This window comes from Oryzias melastigma, linkage group LG24 (genome assembly GCF_002922805.2).
Source record: "Oryzias melastigma strain HK-1 linkage group LG24, ASM292280v2, whole genome shotgun sequence".
Lineage (NCBI taxonomy): Eukaryota > Metazoa > Chordata > Actinopteri > Beloniformes > Adrianichthyidae > Oryzias > Oryzias melastigma.
In genome coordinates this window covers 1385807-1402751 of record NC_050535.1, presented here as the reverse complement: position 1 = coordinate 1402751, position 16945 = coordinate 1385807, and the positions used below count along the sequence as shown (strand labels likewise).

General features: G+C 42.4%; 1 protein-coding gene across 1 annotated transcript in view; it reads left to right on the top strand.

Annotated features, from left to right (window-relative positions):
• Positions 1-16945, top strand: part of LOC112158337 (1-phosphatidylinositol 4,5-bisphosphate phosphodiesterase beta-4) — a gene marked incomplete in the record, with an annotated part of 71632 nt that overhangs the window by 51479 nt on the left and 3208 nt on the right. The window contains 31 exon segments of the mRNA XM_024291638.2: positions 380-433; positions 513-594; positions 662-762; positions 1040-1097; positions 1789-1897; positions 2461-2671; positions 2745-2838; positions 3747-3826; positions 3898-3982; positions 4053-4143; positions 4211-4300; positions 4376-4524; positions 5576-5662; positions 5731-5875; positions 5950-6034; positions 6170-6294; positions 7878-7929; positions 8190-8292; positions 9946-10110; positions 10628-10832; positions 11019-11107; positions 11180-11336; positions 11406-11455; positions 11529-11594; positions 11848-11963; positions 14116-14191; positions 14285-14460; positions 14528-14629; positions 14703-14760; positions 16211-16297; positions 16437-16473. Coding sequence (XP_024147406.1) covers positions 380-433; positions 513-594; positions 662-762; positions 1040-1097; positions 1789-1897; positions 2461-2671; positions 2745-2838; positions 3747-3826; positions 3898-3982; positions 4053-4143; positions 4211-4300; positions 4376-4524; positions 5576-5662; positions 5731-5875; positions 5950-6034; positions 6170-6294; positions 7878-7929; positions 8190-8292; positions 9946-10110; positions 10628-10832; positions 11019-11107; positions 11180-11336; positions 11406-11455; positions 11529-11594; positions 11848-11963; positions 14116-14191; positions 14285-14460; positions 14528-14629; positions 14703-14760; positions 16211-16297; positions 16437-16473 — 3185 coding nt within the window.

Sequence of the window (16945 nt, the reverse complement as noted above, 5' to 3'; positions counted from 1 at the left end):
TTAAAGCTAATGATGGTTAAGATGTTTGCTTTACATCCACTTCACACATAACCCGATTAGTCGGTAAAAATAATCGGTGATTAGTCGACTAATAAATAATCGTTTGTGGCAGCACTAGTTGCCAAACGCCTCCTTTGGAGTTCTTTTTTCAAAAGTTTTCTATCCTCTCTCTCCATGTCTGGTTCCAACCTCACACGAGGAATTTTGGAGGTTCTTGTGAGAGAATGGGGTTTGTTTGTTTTGCAGAAAAGGAAATGGATGAAGATTGATCTCTAGTTCTACAGATCGATTCATCGATTCTTTAAACCCAAACACAACTGTTAGTTTTCTTGCTTCTCTATCCCAAATCTCTCGACTCATTTTGTTTGTTCTCGCCTAGTTGGATGAAAATGTGTTTCCTGACGAACGTAAACGGAAAGATTCCTGTCAGAGGGTAGGACGAAGCTCCTGAAGTTAAATCATTTCTCTGCTGAACTGAGTCTCCATGACTCATGACGGTTTTGCTCCTCCAGCATCACACGAACCTTCGCGTCAGGGAAGACGGAGAAAGGGATCTTCCAGGCTCTCAAGGATCTGGGCCTCCCCAGTGGAAAGGTCAGACCCCGACGGGAGTCCGTTTTGGTCCAGAACCCGTCACCGCATCGCCTTGTTTCCTCCACAGAACGACGAGATCGAGCCGTCAGACTTCACCTTCGACATGTTCTACGCCCTCACGCAGAAGATCTGCCCTCGCACAGACATAGAGGAGCTCTTCAAGAAAATGTGAGCTCTGGATTTTTTGGTGTATTTGTGACATCACAGACTGAGCAACAATAATTCAGTTTAAACGACACATATAGCTCTTACTGTGGATGTTTTTCTGCATCTGCTGCACTAACTACGCCTAACCTGCTTCCACAGTTCAAACATTCAACTTTACTGACAACATTCAACACCTCAAAAAAAATGCACAACTTTATCTGTGTGAAAATTGTGTGATTAATTGTGAGGGAATCTGTTTTAAGAATCTCTTTTTTTCTCCTAATCAATTTCTTTGCAGCAATGGGAACAAAACTGATTATTTAACTGTAGACCATTTAGTCAGCTTTCTGAATGAAGTAAGCTCTTTATCATTCATTAACGTGTCTGTGTAGCTGCCTCGCTCCTGCCCCCCTCTGCTGCCCCATCACCCCCATCCTGGGGTAGAAGTTGCCCTGAAGCTCGGCTGTCTCCGTATTTAACTTTCAGTCAGCCTGCAAGGGCAACTTCACCCCTCCCTCCCCGCTCTGCATGCCCACCTCATCCCATTCCCATGTTCTCCCCGGCGTGGTGGTTGTGCCTGCCTCCCCCTCTCTGATTGGTGTTGCCATGACAACTGGAGGAAGGGGTTTCCATCCAGCTCGGTTCATCTCGTTTCCTGCTGTGTTTCTGTGTTCTGTGGCTGAGTTCCTGCTTCGCCGTGCAGTCACACGTGCACCGCTTCGGGCTCTGGACGCAATCAGATTAAGTCCCCACCTGGTTTCAGAGCGGCCAGCGTGATGTCTGGATGCCGTTTTCGCGTCCACCTCCCACACAAGCCACTTCCCTGGTTTTGAAGCGACAATCTTTAACAACACCACTAACACTTTAGAGGAAATTCACTAACACGACCGAATCCTCACACCTGAAAACACCACCGAATCCAATCAGTTACAGATACGTCGACACACCTGGTGGCTTTTTAGTTCCTGTCCTGTTGCTGTTTGTGCTTGATGGGCTGTGTGTGCGGCGCCAAGCCGGGACCCAAATGACCTTTATACTGTTCTCCAGAACCAACGAGACCCCAGGCTGAACGAGATTCTGTTTCCGTTCTACGACCCCAAGAGAGCCATGCAGATCATTGAAAAATATGAGAGAGACGACGAGCTGAAGAAGAAAGGTGAGGAGATGTTTGAGCCTCTGCTGCCCTCTGTCGGCGTGGATTTGAAACTGCAACTTTGGCTTTTTTTTTAAATAAACTTTAACTTCTTTAAAGACTAACTCCAATAAAAAAGGTGTTTTTAACATTTTTTTTACATTTTTAGGACAGAAAATGAAGCTGAAATTTGTATTTCTTGTGTAATTGAGAAGCAGACAAAAATATTAAATTAAAAAGATCGTATTAGATCATTTTCCAACCCCTAGTTTGGATATAGAGGTGCATATAAGTTTACATAAGATCTATCAGTTTGAGGGGCTATAAGCTAGCAGGAGAGTGTAAAAAGAAAAGGATGATGGGAAATGTTTGCAAACTTTGCCAACTGACATCTCAGAGGAGAACTTCTAATGAATCCTGCCGCTCTGCAGAAACTATCCACGAAACGACACAGACTTTTTAGATTTTGTCTAAAATTGGCATAAATGAAAGACCACAACGCTTCAAAAATAGATCAAAAGATGATCGGAGTGGGACTCTTTTTAGGTGCAAAAATGTTCTTGTCAAACATGCGATTCTTTGTCCAGGCCGCATGTCCAGTGACGGATTCTGTCGGTACCTGATGTCTGACGAAAACGCTCCGGTGTTCCTGGACCGGCTGGAGCTGTATCAAGAAATGGACCAGCCGCTGGCGCACTACTTCATCAGCTCCTCCCACAACACTTACCTGACCGGCCGACAGTTTGGAGGGAAGTCGTCCGTAGAGATGTATCGGCAGGTTCTTCTGTCTGGATGCAGGTGCCTCCGAGTTCCGTCGGGTTTGCCTTTTCCTCCATCGCTAGACGGTGGATTTATCGGCTCTGTTCCTCAGATGTGTGGAGTTAGACTGCTGGGACGGCAAAGGAGAAGACCAGGAACCCATCATCACTCACGGCAAGGCCATGTGCACGGACATCCTGTTCAAGGTGAGCTTGGAAGGAGAAGAAACAGGTATAAACGCTTAGATCAGGGGTGTCAAACTCGATCGCATGAGGGGCCAAAATCCAAAATACACCTGAGGTTACGGGTCGAACAGGATAAACATTTATTGAGCACTCTAAAACTGCATTTTTAAAAACTTAAAACCATAACTTTTTAGCATAATTATGAACTAGAAATATAGCATTACCAACGACAATGCTAGAGTGAATGCTGTAAGATGAGTTTGGCCGCTGAAGATGCTGAAATTGATAGCTAGAAACGCTAAAGCTGATAGCCAGCTAGAGTATTAGCTGAATGCAAAATTAGCCTAGAAAACAGAAAAAAATCCTAAACTAGCCAAAACAGGTAGCATGTCAATATTAGCCCAACTCCAAAACAGCCTACAAAACTTTTTTAAAAAAGCCTAAATTAGCCAAAACAGCTAGCATGTTGCTAAAGTATTAGCTACATTCTAAAATGGACGAAAAAAAAAAGATGTAACAAAGCATCAATTAGCTAAAACAGCTATCGTGTAAATATTAGCCTAGCTCCAAAACAACTAAAAAAGAATCCTAAAAAAGCCTAAATTACCCACAACAGCTAGCATGTAGCTGAAGCTGAACTCCAAATTGGAAAAAAAAAACAAAAACAGAAATAGGCCAATGTTCGCAAAAACGGCATCTTAGCTAAACTCCACAATAGCCTAAAATAATCTTAGTAAATTAATAAAAAAAATGATCTGGAGGGCCGGATCCGGCCCCCGGGCCTTGACTTTGACACATGTGGCTCAGACATAAAGAAAGAGGAAATGTGAGGCCTTATTTTGTCTCTATGATGCTTGTCTGCCCCCTTGTGTTTCCCATGTGTCATTACATGAAAGAACTAACAACTTTTGCTTCTCTCCTCGTCTCAGGACGTCATCCAGGCCATCAAGGAGACGGCTTTCGTCACGTCGGACTATCCGGTCATTTTATCCTTTGAGAATCACTGCAGGTAGATGTGCAGCAGGTCTTTGCTCTCCGGTAAATCTGGTACAACGTTTGTCTTTTGTGTCCTTCCTCTAGTAAACCACAGCAGTACAAGATGGCCAAGTACTGCGAGGAGATCTTTGGAGACCTGCTCCTCAAACAGCCTCTGGAGAGCCACCCTGTGAGAACTCTCTCCTCCTCTCTCAGTTTTTCTTCCTAAGGTCCACGTTTAATGAATCTTCTGTCTCCAGATTGAACCTGGGCGACCTTTACCCTCCCCGAATGACCTGAAGAGGAAAATTCTCATCAAGAACAAGCGGTTAAAACCGGAAGTAGAGCAGAGTATGTGAGGACTTCTGGGAGAAGTTGCTTTAAGAGTGTGGATTTTTAATAATGGTTTGTTTTCCAGAACAACTGGAGGCCTTTAAAAAGCACATGGAGGCGGGAGAGACCAACACCCCCGCCATCATCATGGGAGAGGAGGACGACGCCGAGAACGGTCCGACATCTCCGCCAGCGCTAAAAGGAGGAGAAACGCGGCCAGAATGACAAACCGTTTCCTCTGTGTGTCCAGGTGAGAAAGACGGCGAGGAGAAGGACTTGAACTCGGAGGCTCCCAGCAGTCTGTCCGAGATGACCAGCGAGATTCAGACCAACAGCGTTTCCCTCAAAGAGACCGTCGGCTCCAAGAAAGAGGAAGAGCAGAGCAACAGCATCAAGAAGGTAAAACTTCACAAACACCTGAAGACGTTGATTTTTCAGGTACGGTGGTCCCAATAAATACTCGATTCTGATTGGCTCCAAAGTGTCAGGATAATGTCCATTATCAGATGGACGACGCAAACCAATCTCCACTTCTTGTTGGATGGTTACACCCCAAAAAGTCCATTCAATTCTAAAAATGGACATCTCAAATAAAAAAAAATACTAAATTAATGATTAGTACTTTAATCGTTTAATTTTTTATGTTTACATTTACAAAAAGTGGACTATGTAATGCGCGGCTGGACGTTGTCATAGTAACAGCTCGGGGTGTGTATCGGCAAGAGTCTAGCGATACGATACGCATCACCAAACGCTACCAGTGAAAATGTTTCTCTTTTTAATTATTGTGACTTTATCTGAATATTTATGAACCTTTCACATAAATAAAATTGTTATTATACAGGTCACTTTCAACCCTGTTTATTACAAGTGTTAAAATATTGAAGAATTTGCTTTAAATATTAATATGGAAAAAAGAGTTGTTCTTTCTCTGACGTTCATGTGTGTTTTCCCAGTCAGGAAGTCATTTTTCCCATCATTCCAATAAATCACAACGCAGCATTTTCCCTGAAGGACATCAACCCGGTGCTGCGATTGGCACTAAAATGAGAAAAAAAAGTTACAGTTTTGAAATAGAAACTTCAAACTATTTCAATTTAAAACATAAACATAGCTTTTCAATCAAAAGTAAAGCTTGTTTTCATCAAGATTCAATGATATTTCTTTTTTCTGGTCAAAGAGACACCTTTATTCTTAACTTCTCAATGATAAATCAAATATTAATAAAAAAAAAACACTTCTTGTGAAATTTCCTCTGATAATGTTCGGCGCCATCTTGATTCCTCCTCCATAAATTCTGGTCATTAATTCGGCTCAACAAAATCTATTTGACATTCATTAATTCTAAACTCTGTATAATATCTTATATTAGACATGATAAACAGTTCCAAGGACATTTCCAACACCTTCTCCATCTTTAGACGTTTTCTCTTCGTTTTTCTGCTTCCAGCTTCCTGAGGATGAAGCCATGGAAATATCGGAAGCGACCGACGCCACCGACATCTCCGAGGCCTCCGACCAGGACAACAACAAGAAGGCAGGAAGCGGTCTGCTCTTCCTCCGAGTGCCGTTGGACGTTTTCGCTCAAGGTTTTTGTGTCTGCAGGGCGGAGAGGTGGCGGAGGACTCGGAGGAGGCTCTGATCGCTCAGTACACCTACGAAGGAGCCACCACAAACATCCACCCGTTCCTCTCAGCCATGGTCAACTATGCACAACCCGTCAAGTTCCAGAGCTTCGACGTGGCGGAGGGTGAGCTTCCCTCCATTTTGGAGCTCTGGTATAGTTTTTGGATAACAAACAAACTGTTTTCTCCTGTTTTTCAGAGCGGAACATCCACTATAACATGTCGTCTTTTAACGAGTCGGTGGGGTTGGGTTACCTGAAGACGAACGCCATCGAGTTCGTCAAGTATCCTCTTCGGCCTCATTTATGTGGAGCCAACGTCAGACGTTATTTTGCTTCCCTGGAGCCCGAATAATCCCCCAACTTTCACAAAAACTCACAATCTTTGTCTCACGAGTGTTTTCCTGAGCGTTCGATCAGCTACAACAAACGTCAGATGAGTCGCATCTACCCCAAAGGAGGCCGCGTGGACTCCAGCAACTACATGCCTCAGATCTTCTGGAACGCCGGCTGCCAGATGGTCTCCCTCAACTTCCAGACTCCAGGTATCCCAGCATGCAACACAGGACTAAAGGCTGACACACAAAAAAATAAATAAATAAATTTAAAAATCAAATGTTTACATCCGGGTCTATTTCCAGTCCTTTGATGCTTCAGAAAGCCAGGACAAACAGGAAACAGTTCTTGGTTTCAAAATAAAAGCTTGTGTTTTACTTTCAAAATAATAGTTTGCTTTAAAAAAAAAAAAAAAACAACACCGACATCCACTTTTGTCGTGACAGATTTTCCCCAGCCTTCTTTCAGTGAAAGGGGTGCGGCCTATTAAGCTCACTTCTGATTGGAGAGAGCGGTTGCCATATAAAAATGTAGACTCAGACCAATCACTACTCACTAAGGAGCAAAACTTTCGATGTGCGATTTTTGCAATCAGTATTGCGACGACGATATGACTTCTAATACATAAACAAATAGCAAAACAAAAAAACAAATATATCATTTCCATTTCACTGGAAAAGTTGTATTTATTTATCAACGTAAAACTATCTCAATTTCAGACATATTGCAACATCTCTGATATCACGATGATAGGACACATATCGGGATATTAGCGATAGAGATGTTGCGAGATAGAGATATCTCTATAGGAGTCATATCGTGATATTAGTGAAAGAGATATCGCAATATTAGAGATATCTCAAGAGTAGACATACTGCAATATCAGAGATAGAGATATTGTGATATTTCTTTTGTTATCGTGATATCAGAGATAGAGATGTCTCAATATCAGTGATATTTCAAGAGGAGACATATCGCGATATCAGAGATATCACGATATGTCTCCTAAAATCACGATATCTAAAAAAAAGAGATATCGCAATATCAGAGATATCTCAAGAGGAGACATATCGCGATATCACAGATAGAGACATTGCAATATGTCTTTTATTATCGCGATATCAGAGATAGAGATATCGTGACAGAGATAGAGATATCTCAATATCAGTGATATTTCAAGAGTCGACATATTGCTATATCAAAGATATTATGATATGGCTCCTATCATCACGATATCTAGAAAAGGAGATTGCAATATCAGAGATATCTCCAGAGGAGACATATCGCGATATCACAGATAGAGATATTGCGATATGTCTCCTATCATCACGATATCTAGAGAATCCAGATATCACAAGATCAGAGATATCTCGATAGGAGACATATCGCGATATCACAGATAGAGATATCGCGATATCAGAGATAGAAATATTGCGATGTGTCTCCTATCATCACGATATCTAGAGAATCCAGATATCACGATATCAGAGATATTGTAATATTTCAATATTTTCCATTTATTGTGCAGGCCTAGTGCTTACAGATGATTCTGGTGACGTCACACTCGTTCGGTCCAGTTCTCTCAGACTGTGTGCAGGATTGTTATTGAAGAGCAGCTGTTGCCTCATGTCCAGAGGCAGACGGGGTTGCACCATATGGCCCGCTGAGGGCGGGGCATGTGCAGTGCTCGGGGGTAAACGGTTCCACGAGCAGACATCAGAAATGTCCGTAACCTTTATGAGATCCACGTTTTCTGTCGGAGTGGTTGAGCATTTCTCCTGTGCGTTCTCAGATCTGGCCATGCAGCTGAACCAGGGGAAGTTCGAGTACAACGGCTCATGCGGGTGAGAGCGCCTCATTCCCTCCTCATCAGTTCCCACATCCCATTTGTCGAGGCTCCAATCTGCCCCCAGAGCCCAGCCGTGCTTTGGAACAGGAAGCTCTCCGTATCCCATCATCCCTCTGTCTAATATCGCCCCTGGGGGGGCAGAGCTTTTACGACTAATGCTGGAAATCATTTACTCACCACCAGCGTTTCCTTTAACAACACTGTGTGTTTGTGAGTACACAACGTCCACAACGTCTGGGTTTGTGCTCCTCTCAGGTACCTGCTGAAGCCGGATTTCATGCGGCGGTCAGACAGGATGTTTGATCCCTTCTCGGAGACGCCGGTGGACGGTGTCATCGCAGCGACCTGCAGCGTTCAGGTCAGTTCCTGCAGGATTTATGTGAATCCTAATAATCTGAGTTACTAAAAAATCTCTTTCCTGATTTGTTCGACACAAAAACTTCACCATGTTGGATTTCTTTGAGAAATTTGATTTTTTTTTTCTTCCTTTCACCAAAATCCAGAGACAACTTTTATTTTCCTTTTTGGTTTTTTTCAAACTTATGATGCAAAGTCAGAGATATTTTAGCTGTTAAAATAGTTCTCATTGATGACCCTCTGCTGCCACCTGCTGGCTACAGAATGCAAATGCCCTGGAGGGAAAAAAGTTATTACAAGCGTATTTATGTACTTAATTACACAGAATTATTATTTAATATATATAAAGAATCAGAAAATTATTTTTGAATTTTTTTTTCAAGTTATTGTTCAAAGAAGATTCAAGTGTTCATTTTTTAACATCTACAAATTGCAATAAACCTTTACCCTTATCTCACTAATGTATACATTTAATTAATATGTCAAATTACAACATGATAAAACAATTCTGTCATTTTCTCTGCAACAGCTTGTGGAATTGAACTTGTGTGTGTTGGTAGTTACCATCGCTTAGCATCAAACATGTGAAACAATACAAAAAAGACAAAAAAAACAAAAAGCAATAAATAAGTAAATAATAATAAATGCAATAATGGTTGGTTTAATGGTTTAAATCATACTTTTTTTCTTCCATCTTATTTTTTGAAAACATCTCTTTAATTTTCATTGTAAATAGTTTTATTTGAATATTTGGAGTGATTGACCTCGGACCAGTTGAGACAAAAGGCGCACACGCGGAGCGCGACGCTCGGTTTAGTTCAGTTTACTGCACATGTGCGGTGACGTACGCATCAGAGGATGTTTGGTTGTTCTGCACGTCAATCAGTTTTATTTACTTAATTAAAGCCAGAGCCACCAAAGTAAGTCAAGTATAGATAAAAACACTAAAATACATTTAAACGTAACAATCAGCTGTCAATCAAATGACTTACTTCACAGCAAGGATGATGATTGGCTGATGGCATTTTTTTATAAACAAATGTAGATTTTTTTTCCTACTATTTTTGATGGATCAGTGGAATAAAATGTTCACGATTGAAGTAATGGGTCGGATCTCTGCGATAACGTCACAAACTGCTTGATCCAAGTGCAGCTAAAAGAAGTCCACAAAGCTAAATCAGGGTCAGGGGGGCAGCGGTCAAACACGAGAACATCCAGAGTGGTCAGGGTCCAGACGAGGGTCGGGGCAGGCGGCAAACAATCAAGATCAGGTCAGAGGAGAACGCTCGGCGATGCAGGCAGAGCCACATAAACAAGACTTCGCACCGAGCTGAGCTCAGTGCTGGGAGCAACTACAGATGGAGAACGGCTGTGGGGTTTCTGGGAATGACAGCAGGGGCTGATGGGAAGTGCAGTGTGGAGTGCTAGCGCTAAGGGGATGGGAGGAGACGAATTCGTGACTGATACAAGTAGAAGAAAATGTTAAAATGAAGCTAAAAGAGATCAAAACTGTTTTGCGCCTCCAAGTGTCCAGATTCACATTTTTGCCCCTAAACACCCGTAAACCTCTAGGCAGTTTTGGTTTTTTTGACTCCATCACACCCAATGCCTTCTGGGTAACTGCACCTTACGGTGTGCTGCGTCTCCCTTCCAGGTGTTCTCGGGTCAGTTTCTGTCGGACAAAAAGATCGGCACCTACGTGGAGGTGGACATGTACGGCCTGCCGACCGACACCATCCGCAAGGAGTTCCGCACGCGCATGGTGATGAACAACGGGCTGAACCCCGCCTACAACGAGGAGCCCTTCGTCTTCAGGAAGGTAGGAGGCGGTCCGGTGACGCCTCGGCTTCTGCAGCTGAAACAGGAAAACGGATAAAGAAAAGATGGAAGAACGAGGAGAAAACGAGGCGGTTTATTGTGCTGCTCTCAGCAGAACGAGGAGTCTCTCAGCCATGACTGTGACTCCGGCTCCCTAACACGCACCATCCATCACCGCCTGCCGCAGTGCCGCTGCGCTCACACACAATGCTATCAGAGGGGCATCATAACCCCAGACTCCACACACTCCTCAAATCCTGCCTTATCTCCTCCTCTTCACTTCTGGATTAATAGTCGCTGCTTTCCCGTGTTTGCTTATCGGCTGGCGGCGCCGTTTGACGCTCTTTCCCTCATAAGATCGTCTTGTTTTGCACAAAGCGTTAAAGTAGATCTGTTCCACTGCAGCCCAGCCTCTGACCTTCCCCTTTCTGTTCCATTTTGCTGCTTTATCTAAAAATAAAAAGCTCAAACGACATCCTGCAGCACCGCTGACTTTCAGGCTCCCTCTTCTCCCTCAGGTGATCCTGCCGGATTTGGCGGTGCTGCGCATCGCCGTCTACGACGACAACAACAAGCTGATCGGCCAGCGCATCCTGCCCCTGGACGGCCTGCAGGCCGGCTACCGCCACATCTCGCTGAGGAACGAGGGCAACAAGCCGCTCTCGCTGCCCACCGTCTTCTGCCAAATCATCCTCAAGACCTACGTGCCGGACGGCTTCGGAGGTGAGCAGCCCGTTTCCTGGTGATGACTTTGCAGACAGTGTGGCGCAGGCACAGGAATACAAATGAGCAGGACAATCGGAGATGCCATTAAATGAAGCCGAGGGGCTCGCACTGATCATTACTGTGGGAGATTTATGGCTAAAACACAGAGCTTTAGGAGTCATTAAATCCCCGTCGTCTCTGTAGCCATCGTGGACGCTCTGTCCGACCCAAAGAAGTTCCTGACCATCGCAGAGAAGAGGGCCGACCAGATGAAGGCGTTGGGGATCGACACGGTACGTCAAATCATGTTGAAAAGACTTCCAGTTCTGCTAAAAACTCACATTTTGATTCATTTTATGTCACAGAACGACATCGCTGATGTTCCCAGTGGAAACTCAAAGAACGACAAGAAAGGGAAGGGGAAAGGGGACACGGTGAAGGCCAGCGTGACCCCCCAGGCCAGCTCCGACATGGCCCAGACCTCCAACTCAGCGCAGAACAACACGTCCGAGAGCAAAAAGGGTAAAAAGACACGGAAATGAAAAACATTTCACCTAAAACCCTGATTTATTGTGGATTTTTCGTCCTCAGATGCAACATTAGTGCCTAATGCGAGCATTGAGGACCTTAAACAAACTAAGGTTGGTGTTCAGACACTAAAACACTCAAATATCTGCAGATTTTAGATGAAACATTCTGGTTTTCCTGCCTCAGGCCTACCTAAAGCTGATGAAAAAGCAGCAGAAGGAGCTGAACGTGTTAAAGAAGAAGCATTCAAAGGTAGGTGGTGCTCCGCTGAAGCGTCTGCGCCGACCGCTGCACCACAGCCGGGCCGCGCACAAGAAATTAGACTTGCTAAAGTGGTGTCATCGCCGTGGAGACGCGGCTCCCTTTCATTCACGCCATTCATCATCAGCGTCCGTCTGAACGAAGTGATTCAATGAGCCGAGCATCAATGCTGAGCGGTTTCATCTCTGGCGGCCGTGCGGCGCCGAGCGCCGACGTGACGCATGTTCCTTTTCCCTCCAATCAGGATCAAAACGTCATGCAGAAAGCTCACTGCACCCAGGTGGACAAGATGGTGTCGCTGCACGAGAAAGAGAAGTCCACTCTGGAGAAACTTCTGGAGAAAGCCGTGAAGAAGCGAGGGTGAGGAGACGAGTCCAACTGAACCGTCAGGAAGATCAGAAACTTCAGCCTCGAGATTTTAACTCCTTCTTGTGGCGTTTTGAGGACATTTTAAGGAAATCAAAGTATTTCTTTATTCAAATAAATCAGGAAGTGACGCAAAAATGCAGTTTGAAAAGGTTAATTCAGTCACAACAAACTCCACTCTGAACGGGGAGGGGAAGAGGGGTGGGGTTGCAGCAACAGCCCCGCCCACAACTCAGACTGACGGTTATTCCTCAACTCGTCGTTTTTTGACGTTCTGGCTGTTACCCAAATAAATCAGAGGTGTCCAACCTCTGGGCCGAGAACCAGAACCGGTATCATAACCCAGTACAGGCTTGCATTCGGTATTGCATCCGGGCCCGATTTGCTCCCGGCACAACATCTGATACCGCGTACTGGACGCTTCCTGAGTACCAATCAGCGTCCGGTACCCCATCTGGTACCGGTTCGGGTCCGGTTCTGCGTCTGGTACCGTGTCTGGTATGGGTACTAGTACTGGACACATCCAAGGCACCAGGCCGCCGTGATTTTATAAATGAAGCCTGCAGGTCAAAAAACGACGAGTCGGGACGCCCAAAACATCAATGATTGAGGCGGGAGGTCCTTAACCAGACGTCGATATGTGACGAGTTTGGAGAGAGAATGTCTTAGAAATACTACTAAACTCCAGCCACTCTACAGAAACTATGTCCTGGAAAACTAAACCGTTTTTTAGATTTTAGCTAAAAACAACAATATTCTAATTAAATGATCACCAACTTGGAAATGGATCCAAAGATGATTGGAGTGAAACTTCAAGTAGCAGAAACTCTGTGATCAAACCCAGAGTTTTAAATGGTAAAAATAAAACATAAAAGTATTCTGTCGCAGATTCATAAAGGATTTCACCGTCAACCAAGAAATTCTGTTTCCTGAAGTCCTTTGAGTCCTTTTGACAAATAGAAAACGTCCTGCATGTTTATTTAAAACAATGACGTCATTCCGGCCGGTCTGCCGCCGTCTGCATTCGTGACCACGCCCACGATTTAAAAAAAATAAATAACTGGGCGGCAGCAAATCTTGAAGATAGTTGTGTGACTGTGTTGTAACTAAAGTTTATAAACTATATTAATTAAGAATATAGGGAAAAATCAATTTGGCAATAAATCGTGATATTTCATTGGTGATACTTAATTTAAAATGCTGACATGATTATGTTTAATAAATAATTTCAGCGTTTTTCAGCATCTTACCTTCGTTTTCCACCTGAACCCTGAAAATATTCAAAGTAAAGTTTCTTTCTGAGTCATACTCTTTTTAAAATAAAGTGAAAAATTGTTCTGCGATATTACAATATGTATCGTATTGTTACACATGTATCAAGATACGCATCATATCGCCAGAGTCTTGCCAATACACACCCCTAACATTAAGTCATTATTTTAGAGCCAGAATTAACTAGAGGAGTTTTTAATTTTATTTTTTATTTCTGGAAAAATATTAAATCTAAGTCTATAAAGCTCAATAAATTAAAAATTAACAATAAATTCAAATTTATTTGGAACTCAGGAGTTTTTGATTGAATCCACCAAAATAATTTATAATTAATTTTTTATCCATCTTAGATAGTATCAATTATAATTTTTTGAGTAAATTTTGCTCATGTTCAGAAAAAAATGTTAAAATTGTTAACGTGGTTTAACTGTATTAAAAAAAGAGTTAATTATAAACTAATTATACATTTTTCAATAAAGCAAGTATTCATTAAAAAATATAAATATCAATAGATTAGTTATTTTCACCATAAAGTTCAGAAAATTAGCTAAACTTTTCCCGCCATTTTGAAATGAGCAGAAAGTGCCCCACTGCCCCTAGTGGCAGGATGGTGAATTACAGGGCAGAAAACTTGGACCGAGTTGGTGGTTTTTGTAGTAAGTTTGAGATAGGAGTCTCAGAAATGTGTTTACTTAAATTCTTGCCAGTATTTATTAGATATACTACATAAATAAAAAGTACAAAACATAAAATGATGATAAAGTAGTGAGATGCAGGAAGTAGGAGGCTTCATTTTTGCTAAATAATAATACTTTTTGAGTAAAATTACGAGTTTTTGAGGTCGAATGTCTTCTGACAAACGTGTCATTTCCAGAGAGAATAACTGCCAGGAGCTGAAGAAAGAGACAGAAGATAAGATCCAGATGCTGGTCACAGACCATAAAGTGAAGGTATCCAGAAAACACTCGATGACATCACGACTGTGTCGATGACATCACGACTGCTGTGGATTCCAGTGAACCAGGTGTTTTCTCACCGGACAGGTGAAGGAAATCACCGCGCAGCACACCAAGGAGTGGTCCGAGCTGATCAGCGGCCACAGCAACGAGGAGCAGGAGATGAAGGACGCTCACGTCATGCAGCAGTGCGAGCTCCTCAAGAAGCTGCTGAGCAACAACCAGGAGCAGCAGACGTCCCAGCTGAAGCTCATCCACGAGAGGTGAGAGCCCGAGTGAGCGCCGCCGGCCCGCCGGATCAGGCGGCTCACCGCGTTTTGTTGCTCGTAGGCAGAGTAAAGAGATGCGCGCCAACCAGGCCAAAGTGTCCATGGAGAACAGCAAAGCCATCAGCCAGGACAAGACCATCAAGAACAAGGCGGAGCGGGAAAGGTGGGACGCCGCGCCGAGTCCGTCCGCACCGAGGGAGGAGCTTATTTCAACTGTGATCGTTTGTGTCATTTAGGAGAGTCCGGGAGTTAAACAGCAGCAACACCAAGAAATTCCTGGATGAGAGGAAAAGGGTAGGTTCTCCAGAACTTTAACCACGCCTTAAAACTCAGATTCAATCATTTCTACCAGCTACAGCGTTCCAATTTGTAAAAATACATTTTCAAAATGTGCTATTATTATGTCTCACCTGGAGCTTTCCGACTAACCCTGAGACTCCGGAGTCCCATGTGGCTGAAAAAGTAAACTGCATCCACTGCAGCTTGATTAAAACAACATTAACTAATGATACATTTATCTATAATTATTTTATTCTCAGAGTTTGTTACAGACGTCCCTGGACAAAACATTTTTGTTTTCATCACAGTACTAACCAGCTAAAATACTTTGTGATTTATTGAGCAGATTTGTGTAAAATACAAATTTATTCATTAGTCAATGAAGAAAGCCAAAAATATCAGACAGTTCTGTGCTAAAAAAAATAAACTGCATCCACTGCAGCTTGATTAAATAACATTATCTGTCTACTAATAAACTTGTTTGTTTTTTTCAGCAGACTCCTGGCTAAAATACATTAGGATTTTTGTAGCAGATTTGTGGCAAACTCAGTTATATAGACTGTTGTAGACGCCAGATTTGTTGGCACCTCGTCAATCAATCAAACTCAATCAGGATTCATGGCTATTGAAATATTAGATTGTCCATTTTTTATGTGCGACTTATGGTTTAAAAAATACATTAACAGTTATTTAATTAGCTATGATTTAATTTTAGGCAAATTTACACATTTTTGACAAAATTAGACCACAAACTAGTTTTTTTAAGTCACTGCTGTTAATACTACTAAATTTGCTGTGTTTAGATGATTTTTGATTCAGGATGTCTTTTATTTTGAAAGGAAATCATGAAAACGTCTGTCAAAAGTTTTTCAGATTTTTTTTTTATCTATTTTTCTCTTTGTTTAATTAATGCCAAAAAAGCAACATTTTATTTAAATTTAACATAACATAAATACAAATCAGAGTTTTTAGTTTATCTTTTCAGCAGACTCCTGGCCAGCTAAAACAGTGATTTCTAGAGCAGATTTGTGACAAATCCAGTTTTATTTTTTGTATGAAGAAAGCCAAAACAGCCACAGATATACACCAAAAAACAAAAAAAATATAGTAATAAACTGTATCCACTGCAGTCCAATTTAAAAATAATGTTTAAGAAGAAACAAAGAGTTTTTTCCTGCAAAATCTGAACTTTTGAGCATCTCAGTCATTTCAGAAAGTTACTTTTAAGTCTACACAGCAAACAAGTTTCACAGGAAAAAATGCTGAAACAGCAAAAACTGCACAACCCCGTGAGACGCGTTTGCTCTGTTCAAGATTCACAGGAAAAACATTATTTTAGGATTTTGTTGGAGAGAAACTGTTGCAAACTCACTTTTCTAAATGCATCCCACAATAGTCAGATATTAAACTTGAAATGATGGCAGCTCTTCTTTAACCAATTGGATGCATGTCTGCGTCTGCGCAGCTGGCTATGAAGCATCAGAAGGAGATGGAGCAGCTGGAGAAGAACCAGAGGGAACAGTTGGAGAAACTGGAGAAGTTCAACGAGCAGGTACACAAAACCACGTCAGCGAGACGCCGTCAGTCCTGCGTTTGCCTTTTCGTTCATCATTTCTCACATCACCTGTACATGTCTGACATGTATGCTCACTGTCCTTCCTTTTTAATATGATTTGCTTTTTCCAACGCAGCTTTTGAAATCCCATCATGCAAACAAACAGGTTAAAGGTAGGCATCTCCATCTCCATCTCTCATGTCTCCTTACCGCCTGTTTTCTTGTTCTTGCTGACTATTATTTTATTTAAACGGCAGCTGCACTGAAATCAGTCCTTATTGAGAAAAGCAGGGGTCCCCAAACGTTTTCCTCTGAGGGACACATAACTCTGATGGGGGGCGGGGTCGGTTTGTAGGCTAACTGAAAAAATGTGTAACAATCACAGCCTAAACATAAACATTTACAGTTCTCCAGAAAGTCACACATAGCCGAATTTAAAATAATTCATTCCTGTAATCTTCGCAGAAAAAATATACTAAAACATTTTAAAAACTACATACATAGAATTACCTGTGTGAATGCTGTAAGCTAAATGTAGCCGCTAAAGATGCTAGTGCTGATAGCTGAGGCTAATAGCTGAAATTGCTGAAGCTGATAGCTACTTAGAACATTAGCAAAATGCCAAATTAGCCTAAAAAAACGGGA